We start from the raw sequence: 13,499 nt of genomic DNA, 5'->3' as shown, positions 1-13,499 counted from the left end.
AATTAAGATGAAAGTAACCTTATTTTATTGGCAATGTTTTAGTGGGAGTTAGAATTATATTTTTACCGGATTGTCCTTTAGTTTTATCTCTATTTAAACATAAGAATGTAGAAGTATTTTTGAACAAAAAAAATGAGGATCTTAAACAAGAGAAGCCCCTTAAAAAATAATATAAATATATAAATTTTTTGAAAATGACATTAAAATTTTTTATCGTTATCACATAAGAAAGAGAAAAACTAATGGGTCTACAATAAAAATGATTTGTAAACAAATCATATCTTTAAAGTTGCCAAATTTCCCTTTAAAAAAAATCGTAGTAAAAGCTTGGAATTGGACTAGGAGTCCGCAATAAAAAGCATTGTCTCACCTCGCCTAACCCAACTCTATTAGAAATATAACAATAATAAGTATGAATGTATAATAATTCTTCTCCTAGATTTCAAATCACACTATTGAGACTAGGGAATCTTTGGTTATTTCTTCTAGTTACCATATGATTTTTTTTTTTTTCTTTTTTTATGAACGAAAAATGAGTAGAGGGAGGTGACCTAAGTTGGAGTTTTTCACCAGACGTAACCATCACCATATGATCTTATATATTAAGCCTTTTATTTTTTTAAAGAATTGTTTATATCTGAAGTAGAAATATGCAATGACATAAAAAGCACAAGAGAGAGTAAAGATGCTGCTTTGGAGAACTGGTTCAAATTCATTACCAACCAAAGAAAATCTAATGTTAAAATTGGGGTTTAATGATAATCTCTATCCTTTATGTGAAAGTACTGTGGAGACATGTACTCACCTATTCTTTAAATGCCCTATTGCTAGAGCAATATGGTTTGGGGTTTAAAATCAAATAATGCTCCAGTAAACTGATGCGAAGATATTATCAAAGTGTTGATAGAACCTACAAAACATGGGATGTGTGAACAACAACATAGCAAAGAAGAAATTCTCAAGCTGTCCTTATATATGGCCTTCACCTTGGATTCTATTTAGAACTTGAGAAATCACAGTGGCGGCCATGGTAACATTATTGCTACTGCCAAGAACATTGAAAATAAGTTCCTAGAATTTACTTCTGCAATAATAAGTGAAAAGCCATTCAAAATGTAAGGTGATGCGAAGCACTGCCCCCACACCACCACCAACCCCACCCCCCCCAGCTGGTTGGAACAAGTTCAATGTAGATGCTGCAATCTTCCACGAGGTTTCCACTTTGGCTATAGTAGCTAGAGATAATAATGAAGAAATCATTTAGCTATGGGCAGCAACTATTCTATGGGCTCTTCAAATTGCTCTTGAGAAAAAATGGGAGTGAATTATTGTGGAAGGGGATGCAAAAACTTGTATCAACTCTCTAGTGCCTATGAGTTCAAAGGGAAATCAAGTGCACTGGTCCATCTCCACTTTAATCAAGAATAGTTATGAAATTAGTAAGAATTTTTTAAGTTGTAAATTTTGTTGGACTAGTAGAGACTATAATGTTGCAGCCTATGCTTCTGCTAAGCTGGCTGGTAGTCTTAGAAGGTCCTTTTCTTGTAATAAATCCAACCTCCCAATTACTTTTGCTGATATTTGCAAGACTAATTGTTCTACTTTTGTTTCTTAGTTTTTTCCGTTAATGGAAGTCTAGTTTATCAAAAAAAAAAAAAGTAGAATACTTCTCATTTACCGAAATCAACCTCAAGACAGTTTCCTTACGTCCAATCTTTACAGTTTTATTTAGACAAAATTTGAAAGATTCTTAAGATTTTACAAATAATGGAATTTAAAAATGGATCGGAATTTCAATTCCAACTATTGATATTTCCATTACTTTGATAAGTAAATCTAAAAATTAAGAAAATTAGAATGGTATTAGTTGCAACAATGACATAAGTAGTGGTATTGGTAAGGTAATGGTATGATAAAAATGGTGGAGTTGATAGAAGCAATGACGACATAAGTAGTGATAAAAATTGTGATTCATAGTTTACTCAATCTTCAGATCTTCAAATTCCTTGAAGGGTGATATCTTTACCAGCAGCCTAAAATGTCAAAAAAATTCCAAGAAGATGGGCGTTTAGTTTAGCCAAAACTCTAACTTAAAATTCAGTTTTCATCACCCAATTCTCAAAATCTTTAGGCCTCATCTTAAGGGGCTGTTTGGATTTGCAAGTTTTCATCACCCATCACTTTGTTTTCATCACCCATAACTCAAAATTAGTGGGTCTCATGGAGAGGAAGTCTGTTTGGCTGTGTTTTCAAGTTTTGTTTCCATCACTCAATTCTCTGATTTTTGAGTGATGGGTTAGCAAAACTGAAAATAACTTTTTGGTGTTTTTGAGTTATAGAAACTGAGTTATGATGACATTTTGATAAATATGCACACATTTGAGAGACCCACAGTCAGAGAGAAGTCACACCCTTACTTTTATTATTATTATTTTTTTCTCCAACTTACTTTTTCTCTCCTCCTTCCTTTTTCTCTCCTTTCACAGACTCACTCAACGGCTTTTTTCTTCTTCTTTTTCTTCTTCTTTCTTTTTCTTTCTTTCTTTCTTCTTCACAGACTCACTCCAATGGCCTTTTTTTTTCTTCTTCATTCTTCTTCTTTCTTTTCTTCTTCACAGAAATACATGGGTAACTTTATCAAAAAAAAAAAACTTGGGTACCAATTTCTTAAACCCAAAAAATCAAACCCAACACATGATACTGATCATACACACTAACACACAAACACAAACCCACAAACATGTTAATCCACACAATAAATCTAAAAATTTCTTCTCCAAACACAAACAAAACCCAGAAGTAAGAAATGAAAGAGGAAAGGGGCAGAGAAGAGGGGTGGAATAAATCTTGCATGTCTTTGATCTAGCTTTTATTCGGAGATTTGAGCCATAATCAATGAACCCAAGCACTCTTGATCAATCCTTCTCTCTTTTTCTTTGGGTCAGAGCTCCTTTCTTGCATTCTTGATAAGCACCGCTAGGTCATGATGGAAGAGATCTTATAAGGATTAACATTGGCTTCTATGAGTAATTGCTGAATTAGAGGACAGCTTCACCTCCAGAACAAGAATACAAAAACAGGGGAATAGAGAAAGATAGAAGAGATAGGGAATGGATAGACTAAGATAGAGAAAGAATGATATAATTCATTAACCAAATGCTTAAGTGTGCTTCAATCCTACCCGCAGCCTTTTATACATGATATGTTACTTCTAATTAACTCTGCCAGCTCACACTAACCAACTAACTACCACTAACTTCCCTTAACTGCTACTAACCACCCTTAGTCCTATTAACCTAGCCTTACTAACTATAGTTAACTAATAAGGCACCCTCATACAACCCTCATACAACAGTAAGGCAGTATTGAATTACAATGCATTACAACAGACAATGCACTACAACAATGATCCTAACAATTTTTCCCCCTTAAAGCACCTTGCCCACAAGGTGAGGGAACCTAGCTTGCAAGTCATATAGTACTTCCCAAGTAGCATCATCCCCACTCTCCCCTTGCCATTGCACTAACAATTGAGTCATAGTCCTGCTCCTTAGCTTGATTGATTTCCTGTCCAAAATCATCACAGGTTCAAGAGTAAGCACCAAATCAGCATTTACAGCAGGTAGAGTTGGTTTAGGCACCACTTGATTGCCCAATTTAGCCTTAAGATTGGACACATGGAACACAAGGTGGATCAAGGAACCAAGAGGCAAATCTAGCTTGTATGAAACTTCCCCAACCTTCTAAAGGACCTTAAATGGCCCATAATACCTTGAAGCAAGCTTACAAGCCTTTTATTAAGCACTGAAGTCTACTTATAGTGCTGCAATCTTAGGCACACCCAATCCCCAACAGTAAAGGACCTTTCCACCCTTTTCTGATTGGTAAACCACCTCATACGTTCCTGAGCAGCACATAAGTTCTGCTTGAGCAAAGATAGAATCTCCTACCTGTCCCTTAACATCAAATCCACTACATTAACTCCTATAGTACCAGCCACATAGTTTAGAACCCTTGGGGGAGGGTATCCATACAAAGGTTCAAAGGGTGTCATCTTAATTGAGGTATGGAAGTTGGTATTGAACCAGAATTCTGCTAAGGACACCCACTCCACCCAAGTACTAGGCCTGCTGCAAAAGCCCTTAGGTAGTGCTCCAAGCTCTTGTTCACCACCTCAATTTGGCCATCAGACTGAGGGTGATAAGCTGAGGACATGGCCAAGGAAACACCTTGTAACTTCATCAATTCTTTCCAAAAAAGAGAGTTAAACACTGGATCTCTATCACTAACAATGGTAGATGGCATCCCATGCAACTTGAACACAAAGTGTAGGTAAAGATTAGCAACCTTGGCAGCAGTGTAAGGGTGGGAAAAAGCCATGAAATGAGTGTATTTGTTGAGTCTATCTACAACTACAAACACCACAGACTTCAAATGAGACTTAGGCAAACCTTCAACAAAGTCCATGCTCACATCCAACCATAGTTTCTCAGGAATGGGCAAAGGTTGCAATAAACCAATAGGAAAATAAGTCTTATGTTTAAGTTTCTGACAAGTATTACACTCTTTCACATACTGTTTCAGATCCTACCTCAAACTAGACCAATAAAAATCCTTTTAAAGGCTATGCAAGGTCTTGAGGTAACCAGTATGAGGGACTCCGCACTCATCGGACCTCCTCGGCCACTGGTGTGATGTAAGAGATGTCGCAGTTTCCCTTCGCCGACTAGTTGGTCCAAATGAACCCACAAACTCCTGCAGTCCTCAGTCGTGTGCCCATGATCCTGGTGGTATTGGCAGTAGAGATTGCGATTACGTCTATCAGGATTCCTTACCATCTTGTTCGGCCACTTGAAGAACGGCTCGTTCTTGACCTTTTCTAAAACTTGATGGACTGGATCTCTGAATACGGTGTTGACAGTCTAGGGGTTGGCTGCTCCTGACTGCGCAAGAAAATCTCTCATCGGTTTGCTGTTGGTGTATCGATCCAACCTAAAATCCCTCCTCTCTTGGGGGATAACCTTCTCCTTGCCTTTTCCTTGTTGTTGGTCTTCTTCAACTCTCTTATACTTCTCAATGCGGTCCATTAGCTGACGCATGCTAGTAACAGGTTTACCAGACAAGGATGTCCTTAAACCATGATCAGTAGGAAGGCAGAGCTTAAACGTTTCTAGGGCCATTGCATCAAAATTTCCCTCCATGTCATTAAACATCTCCCAATATCTGTCCGAATACACCTTCAGTGTTTCTCCTTCCTGCATGCTCAAAGACAGCAGAGAAGACAAAGGTCGGGCCACTCTTCGACAGGTGACAAAACGTGAACCAAAAGCTTGGGTGAGCTCTTTGAAAGAGCTGATGGAATTTGGGTTCAGCCCATCGAACCACCTCATGGCAACTGGCCCAAGACTGGAAGGGAAAACCTTACACATCAGCGCTTCGTCCTTGGAGTAGACAGCCATCCTTTGGTTAAAATGACTCATGTGTTCCACGGGGTCTGTTTTACCGTTGTAGATGGTGAACGTTGGTTGGTTAAAGCGCCGAGGAAGTCTCGCTTCTTCAATCCTGCGCGTGAAGGGTGACCTAGAAATCTAGTTTAGAGCCCTGCTCATGGCGTCGTTTCCCACATCTCCACGTGATGGACTTCTGCGTTGCCCCTTGCGATGAGATTCTTCTTCATAGGTATAGGACTCGCTGGCTGATGTCCTGGATTCATGTTGATAAGTGATGTCCGGCTCGTCATCAGGGTCCTCATCAGAATACGAGGAAGCCCGTTTCCTCTTTGCATGGCGTAACTCCCTTTTTAGCTTTTCAATCTCCCGCTGCAAATCTCGGTTCTTCTCTGCATGGGACATGCGACTCCCACCATGTGATTGGTTCTGACCAGGGGGCACGGTGTGTACGCTACCCTCGCGGTCTTGTCTTCGCTCTAGGTTAAGAAAAGGGTCCACGTGCTGAGATGCCCTAGACTCCGCTTCTTGTTGACCGTGTCCAGCCATCACCTACTGTTGTCTTCGTCCCTACACAAGCTCTTCCCACAGACAGCGCCAATTGTAGGGTCTGTTTTTGTAGTCCAAGCCCAAAAGATATGGGTTAAAGGCCCAACGAACCCAGGACAATGAATTTATAGAGAGTGGGCGAAAGAGCTGGGCTGGTTATGAATTAAACAATGGTTGGCTAGGTTACTTGCAGTGATGATAACATGAAATAATGCTTGAACAACTCCCTGAATGAATGTCTGAAGAGATGTTTTATTAAGTGAACAGTAATTACAACATTCAGAGCTACAGTAAAACTTTTCTTCCTTTTTTCTTCTTCCCATTATCAGGGATCCTTCTTCTTTATATAACACCATTTTTCCATCATCTCCACCGTCCACCTGTTCTTCATCTACGTATCTACTCAAGTACATGTCACGTCATGTGTCTACTTTAGTTCTTTGTGAGTGGCGATAGCTGAGGTTGCACTGTTCAGGGGTCTTCTCCACATAAATACAGCCAGAAAAGCTGTTGCAGTGCATTAAATGCGGCGGTAACAGCTTTTCCTTTAGATATTTTTTAGTTCTGATCATCTCCAGACCTACTTAGAACTTATCATTATCATTGGGATTGCTAGGAAGATCATTTGGACCTTCCACACGTTTGATTGATTAAGGTTACTTGTGACCGAGGAGTAAGACATCTTCGTACCAGTAGTGGCCTCTTCGGACAGTACTCCCCCTCTACTTCTGAGCTTCCTGCCTTCAGATGGGCTGTTCCAACCAATTATTGCTCATCGGAAATATAATACTCCTCGACATGGTGCCCCAGGCCCATTGAGTAGCTCTGAGTTTTTACCCCCCACAATAAACAAAAACTCAGGTTTTTTTTTTTGCTAAAAAAATTTGAACCGTGATTTAATGTAGTATTTTTTAAATATTTTTTATATTTCCAATTAATCTTGAAACCTTAATGGCAATGCATGTGCCAAAAATTATGACACTAAAAAAAAAAAAAAAAGCCTCATCGTACGCACGAAACACGTGTGATGAGGCTAGTATTCATTAATTTTTTATTGGAAAAAGTTTGGCTACAACTCTTACTAAAAAAAACTTAATATGGTTATATATTTTGAAATAACCATTGGATTTCATATTCTTTATATTCTTAACATGCATGTCAAATTTCATGTCAATCGGTTGTTATTTACTATTCAATCCATAAGCTTTTTTTTAATGCATAATTTTATTTTACAAAAACTTGAAATTTAAACATTTGATTGATGATATAAGTAATGATCTTTGATCTTTTGAAAATTTTGCAAGCATGGAGAATATAAAAAAAAAAAAAAGTAATTTAATGGTGGATTTATAAAAATTCACATCCAATAAAAAGATATTAAGCAAAGTTGTAGCCTTAAACTACAACTAAGTGTCCGTTTGGTAAAGATTATTTTTGCCAACTTATTTTACTATTCAGCTTATTTTTGGTACTATTCATGGGTTCAACTGTACTATTTTAGCTAATTTTTACCTTTATCTATAGTACTTTCAATAAAAAGTTTTCAGTTTCAACAAAATAAGCGGATTATAAACGGACACTAAGTTTGTTGCCAAATTTTATCTTTTTTTTTTTTTTCAGCTTTAAAAAAAAACAAAAAAAAAAAAACTTTTTTTCGAAAATAAGGTCATTTTTAGTTTTTGTCTCACACTTTTTAGCATAAAAAGTAAAAATTACTAAAAACTATATATATATTTTTTATAAATATTATACAAATAAGTGATTGGAATCTAAATAAGTTCCGAATATTTGTACTTATTAGTTATTATCATTGAGTTGCATGTAGCAATAATGCAACATATTCCTCAATCTTGATAAGGTCTCTAAATTATTATCTTCTATACCCTTTTTTTTTTTTTCTTTTTTTCTTATTAAGAAAGAAGTTGTGATTTCCATGGAAGAGAAGCCAAGTTGGCTTGAAATATAACGAGAAGATGTAGAGAAACATCTTTCATCCACATTAAGAGACCTGCGACATGAATACTATATGTAGGGGCATGGTTTACAGCCCAAGCCCAATATGTATGGTATTGTGGGTTTATGAGCCCAATACAATAAATTTGTAGAGAGTGGGTCAAAGAATTGGGCCCTAGTGAATCTAACAACAGCTAGAATGGATTTGAAGAACAATTATGCAAGAACAAAGCACGTAAAGTTGGAAGAATGCATTGTCCGAGGAGGCAAATATTTGCATAGATCAATGGAATTGATTACAAGTGCAATTCTGTTTGCTACAGTGTTCTTTCTTTATTTTTTCTCATCCCCCCTCCTTCAGGGGTCTCTCACATTATATATCTCCTTCCTGGTCATCTTGGCCCTCCATTTGTCAACTGTCCAAGCCACTACTCGATTACCCGTCCCATCAGACACCTCTTTTGGCTCCCTGTGAGTTGCAGTGACTAAGGAAACACTGTTCAGGGGTCTTCTCCACATAAATGTGGCAAAAAAAGTAGCTGCAGTGCATTTAATGCAAATGTAGCACCTTTTCCTTAGATATTTTTGGGTTTCCTTCCTTTTCATGCGTTTATGAAACATGCCTCTGACACTAGTGCCTCTATTAAGGTAATTTTCGTTGCTAGAATATGCATTGGAGCAATGTTTGTCGTGACTGAGGAGATATTACTCCTCGGACCGCCTTCTACTCTTTTCTTACCTATGAGACACTGAGCTGGAATCTCTCAACTATTTGTTTCTTCTCGGATATTCCAACGTTCTCGAATAAAGACTAAGGCCCAATATACCGTTTTGGGCCTTGTCCCTACACTATATCTAGCTAAGTTATGAGCTATTCTGTACTCTCATTTGAGAAATGGATATGGTTATAGATGAATATTTATAACGATTTGGATCTAAAGTAAGATTATTTCTTTCTATTTAGATTCAAAATGATTATATTTAGGTACAACCGTACATAGGGGTATTCACGGTACGGTTTTGGACCGTTTTTAGCATTACACTTTGTGGTGTTGTTTAGCCAAAAGCATAACCGCACTGTACCGCACTTCATTTTTGCGGTCACATGTGCGGTGCAGTATTTAAAATGCAGTTTGAACTGTTTGAAACTAGTATATTTTTCAAGTTTTAGGGTTTTCTTGCCCAACCCAAAATTGCTTTTCCCTTTGTTTTGGGCCAAGTTTTAAGCTATTGAGTTAATTTTTCTTTATTTTGGGCTGGATTTCCCAATCAATACTTGCTAGGGCTATTAAACTATATATATAATTTTTTTTTTTTGAAAACTAAGGTTATTAAACTATTAATAATATATTTAATGTTAAAAAAAATATATTAATATATAGAGAGAGTGCGGTGCAGTGCGGTGCGGTTTGTGTGGTTTTCTCATAATAAAACCGTAAACTGCATTGCACCATGCAGTGTGGTGTATTGTTACTTGTGGTGCGGTGCAGTTATACTATTTTGCGAACGGTTTTGGTGTGGGCGGTTTGTGCGGTTTAGTGAACAACTTTTTCGATGTAAATGTAAATGCACTTTTTTTTTTATAATAGAATTCTATCCTTTAAACCTCTAGACCCATTTATAAAACTATTAGAGAAGCAAAATGAGGTTTAGTAACAATAAGTGAGATCAGATTCGTAAAGTTGCAAAAACTAAAAAATTTGGGACTTGAGCAAAAGATTAACATTGAGATTTATGAGTTATGTGGTACTAAATTACTAACTAATAAGTGGTACTAAACTACTAACTACAAATATTTGTAATATTACAGAGTTCATAGTTGTAGGGTTAGTGAACCAACCCGTTCATAAATAGTTCAGACTTGGCTTGATGAAAAACCCATTCATTTTTTTTTCCCTCTCTCTAAATGAGCCAAGCTTGAGCCTTAATTTTAGTTTTTTTAATAAACAAGCCAAGCTTAAGAAAAAAGAAAATTATTCATGAACAGGCTCGTGAACAATAGAGCTCAATATTAAATAGGACTAGCTTAAGTTGGTTTATGGGTCTGGTAACAAATTTAATTCAAGCTTTTAATTGATTGAGAGCTGGGACCCCAACTTCAAATTAAATGAGGTTATTGATATGATAATGTATTTGTATTAGATCTTAAGCTTAAAAATTAGATATGAAGCCCAAGTTTGGCTTGACTAATGAATCAAACCAAGCCAAACTCAAACTTTTGGACTTTCTGACAAGCTTAAATGGTTAAACATAGTTTATAGGTTCAGCTCAAGTTTAAGCCAAATTTAAATATTTTACATTTGTTATCGAGTTGAACTTTAACATGCAGCACTTAACAAAACTCGGCTTGTTACAGCCCTAGACAGTTGCATGCGCAAGTACATGGAAATGGGGAAGTGAGGTTAATTTGAAATTGAATTATCAGGGTAGTACGAGGAAGTGGCAGCTCTCTTCATCATATTATTATCCGTTTTTGCTTTTGCAATTCCAAAATGCAATTATAATAAAACTTTTTTTTTTTTGTTGATACAATCCTAATAAAACAAAAATTAGAGATATTTGAGGGTGTAAATTATTAGATGCTTTTATTAGACCTCACGCCTTAGATAAAGACCTAACGTGTTCTTCTCGTCATCATCATGCCTACACTACCACTGTTCCATCACAGCCGTGTAAGCATATCACATTGTATTGTGTCATTTGTGTGAGCGTGTCACCAACGTGTGGTAAATCTTGCTTGTTTTACCGCTTCATTTTATTTCCTTTTAGACAAAGTTTCACTTTCACTGTAGCAGGTAGACATTTTATTTTGTAAAAAAAAAAAAAAAGAGAAACATTTTCTTGTTCATTTGTTGGTTAATCAACTTTTTTTTTTTTTTTTTTCATCACATTTAAGAGATGCATGTCAAGAAACTACAAGTTCAATTTGTTAGCGCATTTCTGGTATTTTTATTAAGCATGGAGGTTCAAATTCCTCATCCCTCAGCTATTGAAATTAAAAATAAAGTTAAAAAACTTTGAGAGATGCATGAGGAAAGTGCATTACGATAATAACAATAACAAAGAAGACATGGTGCGAAGATAAAATCATCAATAAAATCATTTCTGATTGTAAATAGGAATTTTCTTGTATACAAAAAGCGAGTGAGATAAAGACAATTCTACCCCTCTCCTCCAGGCTACAAGCTCTATAATAACAATTAATAAAACAAACCTAAGTTTACACACCATTATCACCTCCAAAAGAATTCCCAAAAAAATTCCTGAGGAAAGAGCTTTGTTTCTTTAGCTTTTTTGTCTCTCTCTGCCTCTCTCACTCATTCTGAATCGCTTTCCATACTCCCCATGGCCTTCAATCCTCTTGGTCTCTGCATCACATACCCAGAAAACAACCCCAAACAAAGAGAACCCCATTAATCAAAATCTACAAAAACCAGCCCTCATGTCAATTACAAAACAATGAATGAGAGAGGAAGAAAAGGCTGGAAGTGTCAAGCAAAAGACCATTAACCAGACAGATACAGATCTAAAAGTGTCAAACAAAAGACCAACCAACAAGTACCTTCTTAGAACTCTTCTTCTCTCTAACTTCATATCTCTCTTGACACATGTCAGTCAGCCATGCCCCAGGACTCACCAACTGCCCACCCACACAACCCCGAAACAAAGGTTAAATAATAATAATAATAATAATAATACCCCCACTACTTCACAACAAAATCTAAACCAGAGAAAACCAAATCAAAATTCAACCCAAACCAATAAATCACACACAACAAATTCTCATTACATATAATACATATTTCCTTCCAATTACTAAAAGGAAAAAGAAAAAAAGACTTACAAGTAAGCTTCTTTGGATGATCTTAGCCCTCTTCTTAGGCCTCTGGGGAGGCTTACAACCCTTCATAGCCAGAAAATCCTCCTCTTTCTCTTTGCTTGACAAAGTTATATACAGCTTTGGCCAAATCAACCCTCTCTCATCCCCATTATGGTTATGATTATTATTAATATTGCTATTGTTGTTCACATCCACCGATAATTTCCCATTCTCCTCCACAACCACTGACCCTCTTGTGCTATAATACCTCTCTTCCTTCTCTGGGGACGCGGATTTCCTGTAACCAAACGACCCCCCCAAAAAAAACTTTTTAATTAATTCCTCATTTTCCCCGAAAGGTAATTCTTAATAAACTGTTTGTTTGGTAGCTGAGAAAGAGGAATAGGGATTTTTTTTTAAAAAAAAAAAAGAAAAAGAAAAAAAAGAAAAGGACCTTTGAAACCAAAACAACACAAATCACAACAAGGACCTCAGGATTTAGGCTTTATTATTATTATTATTATAAGTTTTCCCTCGTTTCCTCAGCATCCATAGAAGAAAACAAAGAATTCAGAAAATTTGCTGACCTGGTGAGGGGATTGAGTTGAAGATGAGAGGCATCTTTGTCGGAAGAAGCAAATCTAGAAGTGATTTTTCTTCGGATTCCAGCGTTGAATCTGGCTGAGATTTCAGGGTCTTTGACTCTCACGCATCTGACTCGCTTTCTGTTTCCCCACTGTAGGAAAAGTTCAGGCTCTGAAGGCTGTTTACAAGCTCTCTGATTCCTCTCCTCTGTCTCCATATCTGCCCTCAAAACACCAACACACCACCATGAAAATGAAAATTTTGTCAACTGAGAAATCCCAAAAGCAAAAACACAGAAATATAGGACATGAAGAATTTTGGAGACCACCACTTGGGTTTTCTACAGAAACCCAAAAAAGCAAAAATCAAAGAAAATTGTTAAAATAAAAATAAAAGAAGAAGAAGAAGAAAATTTTGGGTTTTCTTCTGTTGAATCCAATGGAGCAGAAGTGGAGAGGAAGATGAAAACATCAGAGGGATTGTTCAGAAAACCAAATTGGCTTTCATGGATGCTCAAAAAGACTCATAAGAGGAAAATCAAAGACAAGAGATTGTGAAGTTGTAGAAGATTGATCTCTAACCTCAAGATCTAAGACAACACCTAAGAAGATTCCTTCCCACACTACCCTGCAATTAAAAGGCTTAATCAACCAACCCACAGAGAGAGAGAGAGAGAGAGAGTCTATGTTACAAAGAAGCTACAAATGAGGAAGAAGAAGAAGTCTTACAAGTAGGTAAATTCATGGCAGAAAATCCAAGACACCACAAAAAGTAACAGATTTTATTGTGAGAAGCAAGATAATTTATCGAAACAAAAGAAATCCCAGATCGTTTCTTATAAGATTATACTCAAATTCTGTCTGTCTGTCTCTCTCTCTCTCTCTCTCTCTACGTATTATTACTTTTCTCTGCCCTCTGAAAGGCTGTAGCTGTTATGGGTTGGGTCCTCTGTTTCCGTTTCTGTTTCTCAGTCTTGGTTTCCCTGTTTGTTCCTCTCAACCCTTTGTGGATTCTCCTTCCTCTCTGTTTGTCTGTCTGTGTTTTGTGTATTTATCCTTCCTATGCCACTGATAAAAATAACTGAACCATTACCATAACCGTTGGATTGGGAATCTACGGTGAGATGTCTTTTTCTTTTTAATTAA

General features: G+C 36.7%; 2 protein-coding genes across 4 annotated transcripts; both read right to left on the bottom strand.

The window, feature by feature from the left end:
• Window positions 1–4,922: 4,922 nt before the first annotated feature.
• Window positions 4,923–5,459, bottom strand: LOC136071017 (uncharacterized). The gene has a single exon (XM_065781795.1). It carries the CDS (start codon window positions 5,457–5,459, stop codon window positions 4,923–4,925), a length of 537 nt encoding a protein of 178 aa, XP_065637867.1.
• Window positions 5,460–11,027: 5,568 nt separating this feature from the next.
• LOC112033761 (uncharacterized) lies at window positions 11,028–13,402 on the bottom strand. Of its 3 annotated transcripts, XM_024066540.2 has the most exons (6): window positions 13,083–13,400; window positions 12,936–12,981; window positions 12,357–12,573; window positions 11,794–12,067; window positions 11,512–11,589; window positions 11,028–11,317 (listed from the first exon to the last, which is right to left on the bottom strand). In XM_024066540.2, the coding sequence occupies exons 3-6, from the start codon at window positions 12,569–12,571 to the stop codon at window positions 11,267–11,269; spliced, it is 618 nt and encodes a 205-aa protein (XP_023922308.1). In that variant the 5' UTR covers window positions 12,572–12,573; window positions 12,936–12,981; window positions 13,083–13,400; the 3' UTR covers window positions 11,028–11,266. The 3 variants fall into 3 exon arrangements, with proteins under 3 accessions (XP_023922308.1, XP_023922307.1, XP_023922309.1); XM_024066539.2 differs by lacking the exon at window positions 12,936–12,981; XM_024066541.2 differs by lacking the exons at window positions 11,512–11,589; window positions 12,936–12,981 and having other exon boundaries at window positions 13,083–13,402.
• Between the last annotated feature and the right edge of the window lie 97 nt (window positions 13,403–13,499).

The sequence above is a fragment of the Quercus suber genome, unplaced genomic scaffold (assembly GCF_002906115.3).
Source record: "Quercus suber isolate HL8 unplaced genomic scaffold, Cork oak 2.0 scaffold_278, whole genome shotgun sequence".
NCBI classification, from domain to species: domain Eukaryota; kingdom Viridiplantae; phylum Streptophyta; class Magnoliopsida; order Fagales; family Fagaceae; genus Quercus; species Quercus suber.
The sequence above is the reverse complement of the archived record's forward strand: the minus strand, read 5'-3'. Positions and strand labels throughout refer to the sequence as shown.